Below are 21,190 nucleotides of genomic sequence, written 5' to 3'. Positions count from 1 at the left end.
AAATGGGAATGATCCATGTAATGGCATGGGACCCCAAAGGACCCTCCTGAGATGGGGTATTCCCTTCCCCTCTGGTGCTGGACAAGGCTGGAGGTCAGTGGGGCAGAGGGTTTGGGATCAGTAGTTCAGCCAGAGGAAGTTCCCTGCTCACTTCACCTACAATGCCAATTTTAGCTTATTTGGAAGCTTTTTCATTGAGTGCTCAAAATTGAGACCCGTGGGAAGATTTCAACTCCAAAAGGATTACAAGCAACATATAAATAATGGTCTGCTCTTGAGTATTTAGGAGGTAAAAAAAAGGAAGGCTAATTAAGCCTATTTGCAGTATTATGTCTGTCATAAACTCTTTAATTCAGTTCAAGTCAATTTGAGCCAGAAAAGAGATAAAAAGGAATAAGCCCTTTGAAGGACCTGTAGCTGGTGAGAGGGAAGTGGCCTCCAAACAGCCAGTTAATGACTTGATCTGCTCTGAGACTGCTCTGTGCCAACACTGGAGGGAGCAAAAGTCAAAAACAGTTGTAAAAACCAAAAGGGCAACAAAGTCAAGGTAAAGAGAGTGTGAGCACATGCTCCTCTCTGCGGGGAATGGCTCAGAGCAGCTGTAATGAGTGGCTGAGCTGCCCCACTCTAGCAGATCCACACTGAGCTGAGCACCCAGGCAGATCCCACACCTCTGAGGAGAGCTCCATCCTACTGGAATTCAGCCCAATTCCACCTGTGGATGAGCCCATCTTGCTACCCAAACCAGCATCTTCACCCCTTACACTGCCAGTGAATTTGGATTTGAGTTTTAGGATTCCCACGTTCTTTGCAGCACCAGCCCATCTGCACTCTGGCTGGTTTGTACCCATTGCCAAGAATGAGTAAATACAGCAGGTTTGTTACCTCATGGACAATCCAGAGCTGCTGCAGGATCAACCAGGAAAACCCTGGAGCAGGAAAATGCACTGTCAGAGAGCTGAACACCCAGAGAGGATGTGCTCCACCTCCATTTACCTGGTGGCCAGGTCAGGGGGTGCCTCGCTGCCATTTCCAAAACTGCTCCCTAAATCAGCCAAAGGAACTGAACAGGCTGTGTCTGCTGTGTTCAGCTAAAAGTCAAAGGGAAAAACAAGGTTTAAAGTCAGGGGCTCATGACTCTATAACAGCCCGTGCTCTTTTCTCCAGGTCACCTTCCCTCACCCTGCAGGGGCAGGACATACCCAACTTCTCAGGGCACGGATTGTCACTCATGACTTGCACATTTTTCAGATGCCCCAGTTCCCGTGGTTCCTACTTCCCTTTCAGAGGCTTCACCTGCCATTGGCACAGGGCAGGACTGTGGGATGTGACACACCTCGGGCGCCACACAGAGTGTGCTGCTCATAGGACAAAAAGGTGATTGATTGATTGATTGATTGATTGATTGATTGAGGGGGAGGAGGAAGAGAGATGCATAACTGGCACCATCACCCTGGATCACCACCAATAAATACCCCCTGGGGGGTCAAGTGCTGCAGAGGGGTGACTTCAGAGCCCTCAGCTAAGTTCTCATGGCTCAAACACTGTCACTGCAGCAATTCCAGGTGACCTGGAAGAGCAAGGTTAAAATGCACCTGGAGTCCAATATCCAGACTACAGACCTGGGAGGTGATGGACATGAGCTCCCTTTGTAAACTGGTATTTCTGAGGCACAATTCTTGAGCCAAAATGAGATTATTCAGCAGTGTGTGGGTGAGTTGGCAGCAGAATGGGTTCAGCCAGCTCCCAGGGAATGGCACTGGCAATTCCCCACTGCCAGAGTCCTTTTGCCCTGGTGCAGGAGCACAGCTGGCCCTGTCACACCTGGGCCAGTCTCTGGGGAGGTTGTGACCTCCCCAGTCCCTTAATCCTCTTCTCTGCAGGATCCAGGGCACAAGCCCTCAGTGTCCCAACATCACCACCCCAATGCATCTCCAGGAGTGCATCTGAGGGGTGCAGAAGGAGGATCTTCCCACACAGGTGAGTACAAGTTTGAACTTGAGGGATATCTGTGGCTGCATCAGGGTTTCTGCTGTTCCCACATCCCCCCTGCTCTCTGTCCCTCCTTCCTGACCCCACACCGACAAAACCTCTGGTTTTCCCTGCTCATGCAGGGGCTCTCCCCAGGTTGGAGCATCTCAATGCTGAGGTTGGAGTGTCTCAACGCTGAGGTTGGAGCATCTCAATGCTGAGGTTGGAGCGTCTCAATGCTGAGGTTGGAGCGTCTCAACCCAAGGCTGGAGCATCTCAATGCTGAGGCTGGAGCATCTCAATGCTGAGGTTGGAGCATCTCAATGCTGAGGTTGGAGCATCTCAATGCTGAGGTTGGAGCATCTCAACCCGAGGCTGGAGCATCTCAATGCTGAGGTTGGAGCATCCCAACGCTGAGGAGGAGCACAGCACACACTTGGTGCTCACCTTTGCCCTCACCCCACAGCAGAGAGCCATGTCCCTGTCCCCCTGCTGCTCCCCTGGACTCGCCTCACCCCTCAGGGCTGTCCCTACTGCTTGCAGCTGTAGACCACCTCCTCCTGCATGCACTGCTGGCACTCCACGTAGCAGCACCACTGCACCTGGCAGTGGCACGAGAAGGTGACCAGGCGGCTCTGGGTGTTGTAGCCCCGGCCGCAGCACATGCTGTCGCAGTTGCCCTCGCGGGAGCAGATCCTGCCCGCGGTGCCCAGGGAGTATTTGCTGGGCCGGCAGAAGCTGGGTGAGTCCTCCACATACACCAGGTCGGTGGGGCGCGGCAGGGCAGGCTGCTTGCCCGAGTGGCCATGTCTGTGTGGCCCTGCCAGCTCCGAGTGTCCCACGGCATCGTTGGTGGTGCTGAAGACCTTGACGGCGTCATCATAGCGCAGCTTCAGGAGCCGCCCGATCTCGTGGAAAGGAGAGAGCTGCTTCCAGCACGTCCGCACCGCGCACGAGCCCGACACGCCGTGGCACTTGCAGGTGGTTTTGAGGCCGTTCTTCACCGCCTGGTGAGGAAGAAGAGTGGTGGTTATTACCTGCCAGGACCTAGTTCTGGTAGAGGCAACGGCTCAGATCGTGGACAGCTGCAAGCACTTCAGTTTTATTGGCATTATTTCTATTCTATGGAGAAAAAAATATTAATAATGGTTTCAAAAAAGCAAAACAAAAAACCAACCAAACTAACAAAAAAACTAACCCGAAAAACAAACAAAACAAAAAAACCCCACCAAAACAAACCAAAACCAAACCAAACAAACAAAAAAAAAAACTCAAAACCAAAAGAAAAAAAAACCACACCAAAGCAGAGGAATACCAACAGAGTTGACAGGTGAGCCAGAGAGTGGATAGCCTGAGGACAACCAGTTGAACACCAAATAAGCTTTTATTAATTCTACTTGGCACAGTAGGAGTAGTCAATCATAAAACTGAGTATCTCCAGCATGGTGAATTCCTTTAGGTGTATTCAAATAAAGACAGTGCTTTAATTAAACAATCAATTTGACTCAGTAAACAGAAGACAATGATGAGTCAGTAGCCTGTAACCTACAGGTCAAAATGTTCAATCTGATGATCTCCCTGACCCAGACTTGTGACAGGACTTGTTCTATAGCAAGTCACCAGCAGACACATAATTGATCTCAAGAGTTTCAGTCTTTATTCACTTTCTCACATGCCACCAGCTCTAAGCTCCAGCTGTTCTCAGAACCCCCTGTGGCCCTGGCATAACCCCTGGAGTAATTAATCTGTGGAGGTTCACAGCTGTCACCCTGCTGTGTCTCCCTGTCACCTACCCTGGGACCACTGGAGGACACAGGATGTTCCTCAGCCACTCAACATGCATGTCCTCACACAAGAGCTCAGGAGACGTCCCAGGGACTCTCAGCACCATAAGGCCCAGAACACAGAGGTGAACAGGTCTGGTTTGTGAGCGGGGCAGTGAAAATCCCTCTCACACACAGGATGGGTTGGCAGACTTGTACCGAAAAGTCCCAAAGTTCATCCCAAGCCCACCGGCATAGCTTCTACCTTGATGCCCACATTGGTGTTGTGGATGTCCACCTTGGCCCGCAGGTCTTTGCCGATCCTCTTCTGGCCCAGGAACTTTTTCAGGAACTTGGTGCTGTACTTGAGGTTGTCCCCGCAGACGCCCCACTGCCAGGCCTTGCGGTTCTCCAGGCCCGGGGAGTCGTCGCAGGTGCAGCGCTCCATGCGCCCCGCGCTGCACGCCCGCGCCAGCGAGTGCGTCAGCGCCGCCGAGGACACGGCGTACAGGAAGGCTGTCTCCTTAAAACCTGCAGGAGAGAGGGGCTGGTGTTGCGGTGCGGTGTCATGGTTTGCCTCAGATACCCCGGGTTTGTCCTCGATAATTCCCTGCCAGGTGTGTCAGCCACCTCTTCTTCCCCCTCCCCTGCCCTCTGCCGAGTACTGTCTGTCAATCTTGGCATTCCAGAAGGGCGTCGAGTGACTGGGCAGATTCAAAAGATGCCTCCTACCCCTGGGGGGGACACTGGGCCATCCAGGCATCCTTTGTCCCTTGAGACCTCCCCTCCTATACCTGGTTGGTGGTCCCCACATTCCTTCCCTCCCCCTCTCCCCTGGGTAAAAGGGCGAGCAAACCACACAGTTGGGGGAGTTCTGTTGGAGCTGTTGCTGGATTTAGAGGTCTGTGGGCCAGAATAAAGCTCTGGATGGAAACCCTCTATCAGAACTGACTCCTTTCCTTCACCACTACCTTAAAGCTTCTCCACAAGGTAAACCTGAGTTCCTGCATGCCCAGACTTGCCTCCAAGTGCCCAGCTGCAGCCAAAGGTCTCTCTGGGGTGAAAACACCACAGTTGTTGCTTTTTGGTCAAGCAGCAAGGGCCAGACAAGCCCAGGTATGTCCCATCTGGCTATATTGATATTATTCCAATAGGCTGGGAGATGGGAGGAGCAGGAAAGGCACCTCCCTGCCTCTCTGTAGCCCCACATTTCTCCTGATAACGAAAAGCAAGGCACAATTCTTCACAAGAGTATTTCTGGGTTTCGTATTCTCTGAACCTCAGAGAAAACACAGTTCTTATCATTTGCTGTGCCTGTGTTTGTGCCACAGCAGAATGCAATGTGGAGATTGTTTACTCACAGTGATGGTGTTTTGTTTCCTTGGCCTGTCAGGGCCAGGTGTGTGTGTGTGTGTTGGACTGTCACTGACAGTCATGAGATTCTGTGCAGTGTGTGCAGAGTTGAGTGCTTGGCAGGTTCAGTTTTAGATGTATAGAATAATATATTATAATAAAGTAACTAATTAGCTTTCTAATATCAATAGAGTCCTTCTCGTCATTCCTCCTTTGTCGGGGCCCTCGCAGCATTGCTATTCCTCTCCTGCCTAAACCTTTTAAATATTTAGAAGTACCAAGAGACCAGACTCCTCCAGCCCTCCCACACCAGCCCCAGCAGAGGAATAGTGTGGCTGCAGTTCACAGAGAGCAGCAGGCACAGCTTTCCCAAAGATTTCTCCTAGGGAAACACAGGGAGAAACCTCAGAGAGGAAGAGAAAACAATTCTTATCTCTACTCACTGCTCATGTTGTTTGGCACATGTGGAATGTGTTATGGAGATTTTTTTACCGAGAGCAATTTGTTAATTGGACTCTGATGATGGTTGTTTGGATTGATTGGCCAGTTGGGTCAAAGTTGTGTCCTGACTGTCTCCATTCAGTCATGGGTTTTTCTTTAGTGTAGTTTTAGTATGGTGCAGTATGATATAGTATTAGCATAGTGTCTCTTTAGTATAGTTATAATATAGTCATGAATAGAATAGAATAGAATAGAATAGAACTTAATAAAGCATTTGTTCATCCTCCTGAATCATGGAGTTAGAGCACATTATTCCCTGGCTGGGGGTGCCCTGCTTTGACAGAACAGAGGTTGAAGGGATTGGTGTAGTGACACCCCAGTCTCACCCATGACTGCTTCACTGTGGACAAGGGAAGGGTGGCAACAGACAAACAGTGCTGGGAAAACAGCCAACTGCAAAAAGTGAGAGCCACCAAGCTCAGTTTGTCCCCAGCACGGAGCTGATTGGTGCAATTACAGACTGTCATTGATATCACATTTTGTCATAAAATCAGGAAATCCATAGTAGAGACTGATAAAGTGTCCCAAAATCCAACCTGCTATTTTAAAATGCTTTTAATTGGGAATTTTAATTTAAATGGTTTAATTGGGTATTTTCTATGAAAAGACCACATGTAGCTGGAATGGGAAGGGTTCCATGCTGAAGGACATCTTGGCAAGATGGCAAATCACAGACGTGTGTGGGTTTTCTGAATTCCCTGTAAATTATCTACTCCCAGTGACTGCAGAGGTGTGTTCTGAAGCTGTTCTCCTCCCCAAAGCAGGATTCCCAGCTGGGCTACAATCCCTGAGGTCATGGTGTGACTATGACATTTCAACCAGGAAACAAAGTACAGTGGCTGAATGAAAATTTCATATAGAGAAATGAGATCAGACAGGAATGGGAATATTGATACCCATGAGCTTCACAGAAGTTTCAGAAACTCAGATTGACACAAACCTGACCCAAATGCTAAAATATTTTTATTTATTTATATTTACTTCCTCTGCTATTCAGCCCTGGGGAGATCTTAATATTTCCTATAGAGTTCATTTGCAGAAAAAAACCCAACTATTAATGTGAAATTGTTTAGCAAGCCTAAAATTTAGGAATTAGTTCAAGAAGAGAGAGACAGGTGACTGATCAATAGCTCTGTGTGCAGGAATGAATAAGATCAGCCAAAATTGAAAAAATTTGGTTTATGGAAGATAGAGCACTTATACATTGCATGGAAAAAAATATAATGAAGCAAACAAATATTCTACGTGGGAAAATTCCAAATTTCCTTCCACATAGAAGGAAAATCTGCTTTTCCCAATAATGGAAGAGACAACCATGGAGACTTGACCTAGACTTGCACTGAGCCCTGCCTGGAGCAAAGGTTGGAAGCCACTGCTAAATTCACTAAGTCCAACCTCAAATCCCTCCATCATTCTGTTCCCTCAGAGAATTCCCATCCTGCTGTAACAGTGGATCAGGACACTGAGTGCTGAAATCTGAGTGATGTCCACCATAATCATGACCAAGAGAGCAGGACAGAGTTCTCCTGATGGTTGCCAGCAAGAAGAATGAAAAATGTGGCTAATCATGAACATAGTGGAGGGGCTTCATTAGCAACTTCAACAGACTTCATAGGAGCTCTCTGGAATTGCAGAATTTTAGATAAAGATCTACCAATAGCATGGATATGTGGGGAGAATTGGGGAAATATGGAGGAGACAAGGAGATCAACCAACAATCTGCTTCCTGCCTCAACATTTTGGTTGCTGTAACCACTGGGGTAATAATTTGCAATTATCACTCTGGCTGATGATCCTCTACAAAATTTCTCGGGGTACTCTAAAGATAATGAAAGAATGTCACCAAATCCACCAAAAGTTTGTAAAAGCTGGAATGAGACATGGTCAGTGCAGGCTGTGGACAGCAGCATGATGCTCACACATTTTCAAACAGGGCCTGACCCTCTCCAAAGGAGCTAAGAGAGGATAACTGATACTTGAGATCCTAAATCTGCTAAATCATCCCAGCAGCCAATCTCCAAACACTCACTGGATTCCCAACAGCCTCTGTGACACGCTGATCCCAGAGGTGAGGAGAGCATTCCAGAGGCCCTTTCCCATGCCATGAGGAGCCAGCAGGCCCCGGTGGCTCCACAGCCCCTGCTAAATCTGACTCTGTGGATCACCACACTGCTCCAGCTATTTCAGATGCTTTGGTTTCCCCATGTTTTCCTGGCCAGTTTTCAGCCCACTGGAAATCAGAGGCCATTGCTGTGGTCAGGCCACTGCAGACAGCAGCAACTGCAGATACCCAGCGACTTTGAAACGTCTCCTTCTCCTTGAAACAAAGCTTCAACACCACCAGGCTGCCAAATACTTGTCTGAAAAGTCTAAGATGACTCCCTCCATTCTGTCATAAGGAATCAATCACCATTTAATTGTTAATTCATGAAACAAATGAGGGAATAAAAGATGTCCTTCAGCAGAGCAGCTGCTGGAGCTGGATTTTCAGGAGAACACACCACAAATGGCAGTGATCAGCTCCAAGGAGCACAATTTGGGATCTGAACAGAGGCTACTCCATGTGTCCTGCTGTGTCTCCTCCCACAGTGACAACAGAGCTCCTGTCACCACAGGCAGTGGGGCCTGGAGCCAGTTCTGGGCTCTCAGGGCCTGGGCTGGGGATGGGTCACTGCCCTGACCCCACTGAGTTCTTGTCAGGGACAGAATGGAACCTGGAACTCAGTGCAGGGGGAACATCTGGGTGCAGATGTCTCTGCTGGGCAGTCTGGCTGCAAGCACCCAGCACAGAGATGGGTTTCAGGAGGCTGCAGCAAAGCAGCTCCCTCTGGCAGGACCTTCCATGTGTCCAAGCCTTGCCCTGAGCTCTCCAGCAGGATTTCTTTGCTCTGCAGCCTATAAATAAGAAGGACTTTGCTGCAATGCACTGTTGAGTGCTGTGGTGTGCTCCAGACCACAGGGAAAATTGTAATGGGAGGTGTTTTGCTGTGGGGTGACTCTGCCAGAGGAAAGATGCTCAGGGTCAGAGTTTTCAGTGCTGTAATGAAGGAGTGAGAGTGTTTCAGAGCAGGTGGAGGAGGCATCTCTCTGAAAACAACAGCAAAACCACAAAAAGCTATAGAAGTATAGAAAGATTTAGGATGGAAGGACTTTTGAGGTCTTTAGAACAACCTCCTGCTCAAAGCAGGGCTGGGTCTGATGCCAGCTGCTCAGGGCTTTTTTGCTCAGAAGAGTTTTTTTCTCCAAATCTCCCATCATGGAAATTCTGTGTCTGTGAGTCACCACTCCTCTGCTGTACCACTCCTGGATTCCTGATGACAACAAGGAAGCCACTGCTGGAAGGTCAGAGTCCAACCAGCAGGAGGCAAAGGAGTGGATTAAGGGATGGAAGGATTGCAGAGCACTCATTTCTCAAGAAGGATTTTGTGAGTAGCTGGCTCTGACCTCTTTGCTGAAGGTATTTATTTCCCCAGATCACTGAGTTATTTGAGATGGAATCCTGCTTTACCTGACTTCCAGCAGCCCTCAATGGCACAGCCAGGACACTAGAAAGGCATCACTGCTTTCCACGATTTAATAAAGACACCAACTGCCCCTGTGTAACAAGGTGGCTTGGAATCATTTAACTCTTCCCATGGATCTTGAAAGGAGTGGAGAAGGAATGCAGGAGGATTTTGCATGGATCACTGAGGAGTAAGAGGTGTCACAAGTGCCACAGAAAGGTTGCAGACAATGCAAAAGGAGTTTCCCTGTTGTACCCAGAGAACTATCAAGAGCAACAAATGGTGCAGACTGGTAAAATAAATCTGTCATTTCAAGAGCCAGAAAACCCTTGGCTTATTTTCTGTTTGTTTGTTTTTTGGCATCTCTAGAAGCAGATCTGATGATCCAGATCAGTCACAGAAGTTTGTCAGATGGGATTGTAAATTGAATGTGGCTTTTCACCTGTTACAAAAATGCCCCATCTCACTGGGAAGGACCTTTTCCACTCCCTTGCACTCTTAAGACCATTTAGGACTGCTAAAAATCTGTATTTTTCTTCATGGTTTCTCAAGGACCATGGAGATATCAAAAGAGTTGAACATTTCTAAAATGCCTCATCACTGCCTGGGTGACAGGGGAGAGCTGCAGGACCAACAATGTCCAAGAAAGTTCCAACAAATGTCACAAACAGATCAAAAGTGGCAGCTGAAAGTCATGTTCATGTTCTTTATGAAAGAAACAAACCCCTTTGCAAGCTAAAGGAAAATGAGAGCTAAAAATTGCTCCCAGCCAAGTGTCCTGTCACACAGGGGGTGCACACAGCATACCTGGCTGTATTAAATCATCATTTGATCCTTAAGATTGTGTAATAGAAGTTTTCAAACACTTATCCCCATCTGCCAAAACAGGTTTGAAATTACAGGTGATATTTTATTTTGTCAGTCAGGAGCCCTTGGAAATGTTAAGGCATGCCACTGCCAGATAATTAAATATTTTCCAGCTATTTGAAGATGAGGATTATTCAATTGTCATTTTCAAGTTCTTTGAGGTTGATGAAGGTGCAGATGTGAGAAAGACACTCAAAAGGATCATGAAGAGCTCCTTCCACTGCCTGCTAAAAAATTCACAGTAGAGCCTTGCAATGAAGAAAATCTGATCTTGCATGTGCTGATTTAATTATTAAAATATTAAGTTGATATTTAGTGTAATAAAAATTGATATTTTTAAAAGGAAACATTAAAAAGTTCGATCCCAATGTTAATTAAAATTAGCATTGATTTTCATCAAAATTAATATTGGCTTCTTCAGGTCCTTTTTTAAAAACATTAAGTTGCTAAACATTATCAAAGGACAGAAACTCAATAAATCTGAAGACTGAAGCTTAGTAAGTGCTAATAGAATATTGAAGGCCTGCAGCTCTGTAACAGCCAGGCTTTGGTTGGATCAGGACAGATCTGGCAAACCCTATATGCATTCTCTGGGAATTTTTATTAAGAAATAATTTCAGTGTTCATCTTCATTGTATTTTTCTCAAGCATTGAAAGGATTTATTATCCTTCCCTGCTCAAATCCAGACCTTACAGGACAATTTCTTCATATAAAGAATTTTGGGAATCAAAAACCCAGCAGGTCTTTTGTCCACTCTGCCCAAACTTCTCCAAATTTATGTGAAAGAGTCTTAGGAGAGATTTGTCAACGTGCACTGAGATGTCTGCATGCAGATAAATAGCTTTTTCAAACAGTAAACAGGTTTAAATTTTGTATTTGAGAATAACAGAGGTTTACATACACAAAAATCCATGTCACTAAAAGGATTTTTATCCTTTAACTGACCCTGTTTTCCCAATGCAGCACCCCAGCTGAGGAGGGAGTTCAATGTAAGGAGCTCTGCTCTTAGAGAAGAAGGCACCAGCCAAGGATGTGAACCTTCTCCCACTTCCTAATCCCTGACAAACCATGCTGGGAAGATGAGGACAAGGCTTATTTTGTGTCAGAGGAGCCCAAAGTGCCCAGCTCCATCAGAGGATATAACAGAGATCTCAGAACTCCCCATCTGCTGCCTCACTTTGCTTCCTGTGAGATTTAATTTGGGACACCCTGGGGGCTGCAGCCAGAGTTTCCCTGCACACCAACAGTGGAAGAGGTTTTACAGCAACTTCTGTGAGCCAGAGAGAAGTTTGATCAGAGGATCCACGTTTACCCCTGAAAGAATTTCCTACCAAGGCTGTTGACCAAGAAAGAAAGAAGGAGAAACAAGAGAAACTTCAACTACCTATTCCAAGAAGCACTTTGTCTCTGGTGACCAATGAGTAAATTTATGAGTTTTGTAAGAATGTATAAAAACCATGCATGCCATAATAAAACAGTTTGAATGAAGCCTTCTGAAAATGGAGTGTGGCTTTGTATTGTCTCCATCTCTACCACGACCTTGTGTGAGATGTAATTTGGGACGCCCTGGGTGCTGCAGCCAGGGTTTCCCTGCACACCAACTACCTTGTACCTCTCTTGAGCAGGCTGGGCCGGCCCTCCAGGCTGCAGTTCCAGCGCTCGCTGCGGAACTGGAACTGGCACTCCAGGATGCCCAGGCGGACGGCGTCGCGCAGCGTCTCGGCCAGCCCCGGCTCCCTCCGGCACAGCCGCCTCTGCTTGCGGGACAGCTGGAGCAGCTCACACTGCTTCACGTGGCCCTGGCCCGGGCCAGAGCCCCCCGGGGCACCCAGCGATGGGAACTGGGTCAGGGCTTCCTTCCCGGTCAGGCTGGAAGGAAAGAAGCAGGAGAGGAGGTGAGTTAGGGAGGACATCGCTGGGAGTGATGCCCTGTGCAGGCTGGCCTAGCACAGAGACTGGACAGAGCTAAAGAATACAGCAGGGATTTATCAGGAGGCCTCAATGAATCCACCTTGGGCAGCACAAGGGCCCAGCCAGGGCTGCACCCCAGGTGAACCAAAATGGGCCCAAAATGCCCCACAGGTCACAGGGTCTCTCACTTTTATAAGCTCTGCTCCATTTGCATCTTGCAGTTCATTGTCCAATTGCAGCTCCAGCCCATCCAGTCCCACCCTTTTTGTTTTTCTCTCTCCAGCCCAGGGTGTTTGTGCTCTTGGGCTGAGATTTGGATCATCTGTCCTTGGTGCCCAGCTGGAGCAGGAATTGTTTTGTCTCCCTGCTCTGTGCAGATAGCTCACCATCCCCTCATGTGAAGCCCAGAGCCACCCACTAAAGCAGCACAGAACCTGGAAAATACAAAAGCCAAACCTGAAGCATCAGGATTATTCATGGTCACGTTGGGCAGGAGCTCTGAGGTGCCCCTGCCCATGGCACAGGACTGGACTGGGTGGTCTATAAAGGTCCAACCCACACCAGTTTGGGATTCTGTGATTATTTTAAGATCACCATCATGGAAATGGTGAAGAAGGGAAGGATACTCAGGAAGCTGCAGGTCAGGGCATTTTACCAGCTCAGAGGATTAATCAATGCAGATTGATTAGATCTGGTATCCCATCCCCACCACACACCAGGGCAAAGTCCCAGACTGATGCCACGGGGAGGAGGAGAAAGCCAAGTGTGCTGTCACCAGCAGCCCCAGGGGAAGGAGTCACTGCCCACACAGAGCAAGGACAGATGAAATTGCCTGCTTGGACATCTACAGCTGACAGATTTCCAAAAATCTTGTGTAAGATAGGCTGGATACCTTCCACAATTCCCACCAGGAGAGGAAGGGATAGCAGCAGAACACAGGGCTGTGGAAGCAGGACTGCACTCCAAGTGAATAAAGCTTATTCTGATCTCTAAGATATAAGAATCAGGGGGAATTGTGATCATTTATTAATTTTTAGACTTAAAATAAATGAGGCTGTAGTTCAACTTGCAGCCCTTCTCAGTGCAGGGCACCAGGGATGCTGAAGTATCCATGTACTCATACAAACCATGGATGACAAAGTCCTAAAGGGACCAGCAAACACAAAGACACTTTGGCACAGGAAATTCTGGATGTGCAGACTGCCAGAAGCTGGAAAATATGCTGAGGGAGCATCTCAGTCTGCCACCCTGCTTCTGTTCATGCTTTTGTCTTCCCATTTTTCTTCTCATTGTTGAAGGTGGTGGAGTCACCTCAACCTTTGGCCTGAGATTTACACTCCTGGGCAGGGATTATCCCAAGGATGTCCCCACCAGTGGGATTTGGAGAAGGTGGCATTGCCATTCTCCAGGCTCTGAAGGATGTTGGCTGCTGATATTTGTAGAAGAAAGGCACCATAAAAACCTTTGGAGAATTTAATTCCATTTCCAGAGCAACCTCAATAGTGCACAGCAAATACAGCCTGGGACCACACACAGAGATACTGAGTCTAATTCATCATTTTCACCATTCAAAGCAAAAGCTTTGTGGGAAAAACACTTCCTAAAACTGGATCCAGCAACACTTTAAACTCTGAAAGAGGTCATGCAGCATCCTACACAGAGAGTTGGTTGCACAGGCAAACCTACTTAATATTTTATTTTTATTTTTATTTTTATTTTGTTGTTGTAGTAGTAGTGGTAGTAGGAGTAGTAGTAGTAGTATTTCTTATTGGTGGTTTATTATTATTATTGTTGTTGTTGTTGTTGTTGTTGTTGAATTTCTGAAGCTGCAACACTTGGAGTAATTTGGTTTTTCTCTAAAAAAGGAGGTCAGAAATAACCTGATGGATAGAACACAGCTGATGAAATAAGCAGTAATTTGGGAAATCCAAGTGGCTGAAGCTACCCAGAACACACCTATCTGTGACAGCCTCCCTGGTGCAAACTCTCACACTTGTCACCTGAGGCAGGGCAATGCCAGCAGGCAATAAATACATAAATTACATCAATAATTCCATCACTGTGTTGGAGGCTCCCAGGATCAGGAGTCTCACAGTCAGACCACAGACACAGCTCCCAAAACTCATCTCTTACACAACTTCCAACTAAAACAAGCAGCAGAGGGGTTCAAGGGGGTGCCCAAGGCCATGCAGGTGGCAGTGGCACAGCTGGGAGCAGAAGCCACTCTCAGAGCCAGGACAGCCCCAGAAATTGCCCAGAAACTGCTTTGCAGGCTCCCATCACAACTGCATTTCATCAGGGCAGAGCCAACACAGGATCTGATGGAGATCAGAGCATGCAAACATTTGTACAAGATTAAATATAAAATATGCAGATATTTGCAGTCAGGCAAACTGCATGGTTTTGGATGATTTAGAGTTTATTATCTACAGATCATACAGCAAAGAAAGTGAGCTCTTTGAATTAATGCACACCTGCTTGCAATCTGAAAGAACAATAAGGATCTCCAACTTTATTTCTCTCTCCTTTTCTGTCTGAGCCCTTTGCTAAATTCATCTATTTCCTTTAATCTCCTTCCAGCCACATTCCAGCTTCTTAAGAGACTTTTAATGAGAGCCTGTTCCTGTGCAATGCCCAGTGTCCTCTGGATCTGAAAGGTCTTAAAAACCAGTAAAAATATGCCTTTCCTACCTCTCCCAAGGAAGGAGACAATCAAAGCAGCCCACAACAGGACTCCATATCTGATTTCAGGGGCCTTTCATGTTCCACAAGAATATCTGCACCCCTCAGAGAGCTGCAAGAAGGCTTCAGGAAGGGCTGAGGGAATGTGGGGCAGGACAGATGGAACCAAGGCCTGTGCAGGGCACAGAGGTGCTCAGCTCTGTCAAACAGGGTTTTCATCCTTCCAGAAGTAGCACAATTTAATGCTCCCCATCTGTCCCTGGAGAAGGGAGGCCTGTGAGTGCTGCACTGTTGTGACCAACCAGGATGGTTCCTCTGTTTGCACCCCCACTGCCTGCAAAGGAGGGGGCAGAAATCCCCAGAGCATCCAAAATATAAATCTCCATAATCAATATTGAGATTTAACAGTTGATATCAAAGCTCTTTTCTTTCCTCCCTCAGAGTTGTCATCTCAGACCCCCCGGACAGGTGTCTCTGTACCTGTTACCCTCCAGGTTTTCTATCAAGTTTCTGCTCCTCACAATGAGAAAAAGCTGGAATTAAAACCTCAGATGAGTCCACATGATGCTGTGAGTCAGAATCCTTTGAGATGGATTGTTTGCTGCAAGCCCTCCCTGGGAGCAGTAACAGATGATGTGTCCAGGTCCAGACTCATTTTTTAAAAAGATTTCTCCTGAAATTCCACAGAGAACAGGATAGAAAATTCCTGCATCAGAAGAGCTGCCAGTCTGGGAGGAGAGCAGTAACCAGGGCAGGGCTCTCCACCCTCACCTGCTCTGGGCATCCTTGGTTTGACTCCTTCCACCTCCCAGCTCAGCCACAGGAAATATTTCCATGTGGATCCCAGTTCCAGGCCAGTTCCTGCCAGGGTACCTGTTGCTGATTCCCTGACTTCTGGGACTCAGACTGGGCCCTCCCAGGGGGCTCCCCTGTTGGGGGAGACCCTCCTGGGGTGGTTTTGTGTCAGGAAAGAGAGACACGCTGGATTTTTTCAGTCTTCAGGTTCTTGTTTATTGTTATCTTATCTAGAGTTTTGCATGCTGTCCACAGCAGGCTCAGTGCACTGGAAAAGCACCACAAAAACGGCCAACAATCTCTTGGTACAAGGTCTTTTAAAGCCAAACTATCCAATGAAGAGCTGACACCTGGATTATTTCCCCTTTTAACCCAATAACGATCCCAATGGTGACTTTTCTGCCCAATTACAAAATGCCACCCAAACCCATGGAGAAGGAAGAAGAAGCATGAAGAAGAAACCCAGGACAACACCCTGTGCCCTCCATCTTGCTTCCATCCACAACACACTGAAAATCCCAAAAACCTCAATTTCTCACCCAGTGACATACCTGCACTGCTCTCTATAATCTATTTCACACTTTTGTAGGTTCCAGTCTACCTTGAAGTCTGGGAAACTTTCTCCATGGATGAGAGTCAAAGTCAGAACACCCCTGGGGGTGAGGACACCCCAGAGCAGACAGAGAAATATTCCCAGTGCCCTGGGTTTGCACAAGTTCCAGGGCTGACCCCAGCCCAGGGCAGGGCTGGGCAGTCATGGCAGGGGAGAGCAGATTTTCAGTCTAGCTCTGCACTGGCCACATTCCCCAGAGCACTCCTGGCATGAAACACTCAGCACCCAGTGGGAGAGGTTTTTACAACCTGTGCTACACTAAGGTAGTGACTAAAGAGAGTCTGGGGGCTGAAGAGAATCAAAAAGCATCCATGAAAATCCTTTCCCTCTGCAATGCTCCTGCAGCCCTACAGCCCCTCTGCTGGCTCACCACAGACTCCATCCTCAGTCCCCCCATCTCAGCTGAAAGTTTCCTTCCCTCTCCATTTCTGCTCTTTCTCTCTCTTTTTTAAAACCCCAGTGCTCTGTGTGGCTGACCATGACAACAGCGATGCTGTAACAAACCTTCCTGAAAGGGGATTTGTCCTTTGAGGAACAATGCTGCAGCCTGTAAATAATATCAGCATTTGATTATCAGCTCAACAGGAAGAGCAGTATCCTCAGAAACCTTTCCAGGAGCACTCAGCACGGGACACCAGTGTCCAGTTATTTGAGGTGTGTTTGGTCCATCAGATTTATCAGGGGAATGCTGCAATAAGACATTTACCAAGGAAAATTATGGGATGTGGTAACTGGACTAATGGGATGGAAAGCAAGCCTTGCTGGACACCTCTAGGAGGATACAGGAGATTTGAGAACAGCTTTTTAGGGATTATCATATTTACTTCAAGGCATCATTTGGTGCTGCTTCCAAAACTATGCAAGGCCCGGCTTCAATAGCACTGCAAGCCATGTGCTGCTTTTACCCCCTAAGAGCCCCAAAAATCCTTCCAGCAGGGAATGAGCAAAAATTGTGCCACTGCCTTTGATGGAGCAGAACCAGCACTAAATCCAGAGGGCATGGGAAGGGCTGAACCAAGAGGAGCTGTGAGCCCAGCCAGCACATCCTGTGAGATCCCAGGCACCTCTGCAGCCAGCACAGGAATTTCAGGGTGAGTTCTAAAGAAATCTGCCCATGGAGCAGGGGCCAGCCTGGCCCATGGGTGAGACTTGTCCCAGCCTGCTCCACAGAGGCCTCCCCAGGAGAAGGCTTTGATCAGCTCTGGTTGTTCCACCTTCCCACCAACCTCCTGCCTGGGGTGGGTCTGATCTGGATACTGCCCTGGGAGAAGCTCTCTGCCCTCCAGCACATCCTAAATGCCTTCTCACCTTGTGAAACGTGAACAAGGAGACAACAGGAGGCTTGGAGCTTTTAATGAGGTCTGGAGACATTCCCACCACCTGAGGAGCTGAACATCCTGAGAGGAAAAGCATGAAAAGGAGGGAATGCTTTACAGGAGGCTGCAGGGTGGGGGAGGATTGAAGCAAAGGTGGAAACAAAACCAGCTCAAAGAGAGTCAGGAGGTGAGGACGCTGCACACTCCTGGATTCCTGCAACCAGAGAGCCAGGCAAGCCCAACACAGCCCCAGCAACAGCCAAGCCACCTTTCACACACTGCTTTCGCCTCCCTCTCCTAAAAGCAGGGTTTAATTTCCCCCCTGTGACCCAGCACCAGGAGCTCAGGATCTGCTCAAGCAGAGACCCCAGTGAGCCAAAGATCCAGGCACTGGGGATGGGCTCAGAGCTCTGCCACAGCTGCTGCTGTTTAAAGACATCCCCCTTTGTCCTAAAACCATAACACCAAATTTGGGAAGGGATAGATGAGATTTTGATAAGGAATTCTTCCTTGGCAGGGTGGGCAGGCCCTGGCACAGGGTGCCCAGAGCAGCTGGGGCTGCCCCTGGATCCCTGGAAGTGCCCAAGGCCAGGCTGGACAGGGCTTGGAGCCACCTGGGACAGTGGGAGGTGTCCCTGCCCATGTAAAGGGTGGCACTGGGTGACCTTCAAAGGTCTCCTCTAACCCAACCCATTCTGGGTTTCTCTGGATTTCTCCATTGTAATGCTGATTTCACTCTGGCAAAACTTTGTTTTCTATATTTAAAGGTGAGCTCCATCCTTGCCAGGGCCTTGGACTATTTTTGCTGCACTATCCCACACACTTCATGCTTTACCTTTGCCCTGATGGAATCAAACTTGGCATTTCCTTCACCCTTTGAACCAGCAATGCTTCACCTTTGCCACATCCACAGCAGACAGGGCTCAGGTCCTGTCTCTGCATGCTGCCACCCAAAAGCCTCCTTCACTCATTCTTCAATCTTTGCAGGTTTTCTCCATTAAGTGTTTGGAAAGCCAATATTTGGCTCATGTGCCTCAGCCTCCCCTCTTTGGCTAAACTTAGAAGCAGACCACTGACCCAGGGTCCCCTCCAGTTCAGTAACAATTTAGGTGTGAGATTGGTTTTCTCCCAAACCAAGCCACATCAAACATTCCCTTCTAAAATATTGAAGTCTTTCAGCTCAATTTTTTATCTGAAAGCACCCATGTATCACCACCAAACTCACTGAGTTCTCATGGGTTTCTTCCTTTGATTTTCAGATGAAGAGCTGAGAATACACAGGACACACCTGTGCCAGACCCCTCAAGGGAAAAAAGCCCACCTTGAAAATTGACCCTACAGCCTCAGATCCTGAGCTGTGCACGGTCAAGAGGCAGCACACACAGATTTCATGTGCTTGTACCAAATAAAAATTTTAAAAGCACATTGAAAACCAAATAAAGCACACAATTCTGTGTGCCTGTACACACAGAAAGGTGCTTGTACCAAATAAATCATTGACACAGAGCAAAGGATCACCCAGGCTGCTCTAACAGAGCCCAGCTTGAGCAGTGGTCAGGGACAGCTCTGTGCTGTTATCTGCACAAATTCATTCACTTCCCCTGGCACATCCCTGTGCCTGGAAAGCCAAACCCTCCCTGCAGCCCAGCTGTGGGCTCTGATTGTGATAGCATGAATTATTACATCTGTATTGTCTCACATGGCCTTCACATGAGACTGAAAATGGAATAAAAGTTTTTAAATGCCCCTCAGTTGTCCCATCTCTGGGTCAGAAAAGGGATCAATCCAACACCCAAGCCCTTCGGGAGAGAGTGAGTGCTGACACTGAGTGACTGAGAAAGGGGAGCCCCTCCCCAGCAGGTGCTTCCAGGTCAATTAGGCTGAATGATACAATTAATAAATTTAAAATCCAGATTATTTTATGCAGCAGGACTGAAATACCAGTCGTGTCCTAGGTGAGAAGTGCCAAGCCAGCAGATACTTCCCAGCTCGGGGGATCAGTGGAGAGGGAGCAGGACCCTCCACGAGTGCAAGGCAGCACAGAGCAGCCCTGAGTGCTGCAATCACTGAATCACAAATTCTCGTGTCTGTTCTGCCCTCCCTGATGTGTGCACCAACAGCTCTGCCTGCCCTGCCTGAGGAGCAGCTCACACAGAAAACAGAACAAAAACCCCCAGAACTCTGCATGGGGAATTCTGCATTGACCCAGCCTGTTACAAACCCACCTCTGCCTTTATCCCAAGCAAACTAAAACTAAAACCCAGGGCCAGCTGTGCCCGAGTGATTCTGACCCTGCAGTGCCCAGGCTGGAGCAGCAGCTCTGCCTCGGTCCCGGGCTGGCTTGAAGCACCTTCATGTGCCCCATCCCTGCCTGCCGAGCCCTGGCTCCCTGTGCCAGCCCATCCTCTCCCCCAGGGAGGCAGCCTGCAGGGAGGGATCAGTGCCAGCCATTCCCGGGGCTGATTCGCACCCTGAGCAGACCCAGAGCGCACTTCGGGGGTGAAATCCAGCTTTGCTCCCAACCAACAGAATTTCCACATCCCGCTCTTGCACGGTAAATCCTCCTCTGGTCCCCTCTGTCCGAGCTCTCCGGGAGCTCCCTGTGTCCCCTGTGTCCCTGTGTCCCTGTGTCCCCGCACGGTCCCGGCGGTGCCAGCGCTGCCCGGGGGATGCTCCGGGCGCTGCAGGTGCGCGGCTCGCCCGGGACCCCCTGGCAGCGACGGGGACGTGCCCGGGCACTGGGACAGCCCCGGGGAGCCCCGGCTCGCCCTCCACAGAGCATCCGCGGGGAACCGCGCTGCCACGGCCCGCCGCTGTGCCAAAGGACACCCCGAGCTGCCCATGAACACCCCGAGCTGCCCCATGAACACCCCGAGCTGCCCCATGAACACCCCGAGCTGTCCCAGCTCACCCCGAGCTGCCCCATGAACACCCCGAGCTGCCCATGAACACCCCGAGCTGCCCCATGAACACCCCGACCTACCCATGAACACCCCGAGCTGCCCCATGAACACCCCGACCTACCCATGAACACCCCGAGCTGCCCCAGGTCACCCCGAGCTGCCGCATGAACACCCCGAGCTGCCCCATGAACAACCCGAGCTGCCCCAGGTCACCCCGAGCTGCCCCAGGTCACCCCAAGCTGCCCCATGAACACCCCAAGCTGCCCCAGGTCACCCCGAGCTGCCCCATGAACACCCCGAGCTGCCCCAGCTCACCCCGAGCTGCCCCAGCTCACCCCGAGCTGTCCCAGCTCACCCCGAGCTGCCCCAGGTCACCCCGAGCTGTCCCAGGTCACCCCGAGCTGCCCCACGGACGCTCCGTCCCCCGCCCCGGGTCCCGGTGCCTCCCCGCGTTCCCCTCGGTCCCCCCGGGCGGTGCTGACCCGAAGTAGGCGGCGGCGGGCGGCGGCGGCAGGAGGAGGAGGAGGAGGAGGATGCGGCAGGGTTTGGCGGAGCGCATGGTGCGGGCAGTGCCGGTCCCAGCTCGCTGCGGGCCGCCCGGCGCCGCGGCTCTTTAAGCGGGAGGCGGGGCGGCCCCGTCCCGTCCCGTCCCGTCCCGTCCCGTCCCGTCCCGTCCCGTCCCACCGCCGCCGGGAACCCCCGGGGCTCCCTGGGGACCCGCCGCCCCCCCAGCCCTCGGGGACGCCGCGCCGGGTCCCTCCATCCCTCCGGGTCCCTCCATCCCCGCCGGGTGCCTCCATTCCCCTGCGATCCCTCCATTCCCCGCGATCCCTCCATTCCCCGGGATCCCTCCATTCCCCCGGGATCCCTCCATTCCCCTGGGATCCCTCCATTCCCCTGGGATCCCTCCATTCCCCTGCGATCCCTCCATTCCCCTGCGATCCCTCCATTCCCCTGGGATCCCTCCATTCCCTGGGATCCCTCCATTCCCCTGGGATCCCTCCATTCCCC

General features: G+C 49.7%; 1 protein-coding gene across 1 annotated transcript; it reads right to left on the bottom strand.

The window, feature by feature from the left end:
* Nucleotides 1-2,501: 2,501 nt before the first annotated feature.
* Nucleotides 2,502-20,738, bottom strand: WNT9B (Wnt family member 9B). Its single transcript, XM_059869483.1, has 4 exons — nt 20,662-20,738; nt 11,572-11,828; nt 4,000-4,265; nt 2,502-2,978 (listed from the first exon to the last, which is right to left on the bottom strand). The coding sequence occupies exons 1-4, from the start codon at nt 20,736-20,738 to the stop codon at nt 2,502-2,504; spliced, it is 1,077 nt and encodes a 358-aa protein (XP_059725466.1).
* Between the last annotated feature and the right edge of the window lie 452 nt (nt 20,739-21,190).

The sequence above is a fragment of the Haemorhous mexicanus genome, chromosome 28 (genome assembly GCF_027477595.1).
Source record: "Haemorhous mexicanus isolate bHaeMex1 chromosome 28, bHaeMex1.pri, whole genome shotgun sequence".
Taxonomy (NCBI): domain Eukaryota; kingdom Metazoa; phylum Chordata; class Aves; order Passeriformes; family Fringillidae; genus Haemorhous; species Haemorhous mexicanus.
Note: the sequence above shows the minus strand (reverse complement) of the source record. Positions and strands in the feature narration are given on the sequence as shown.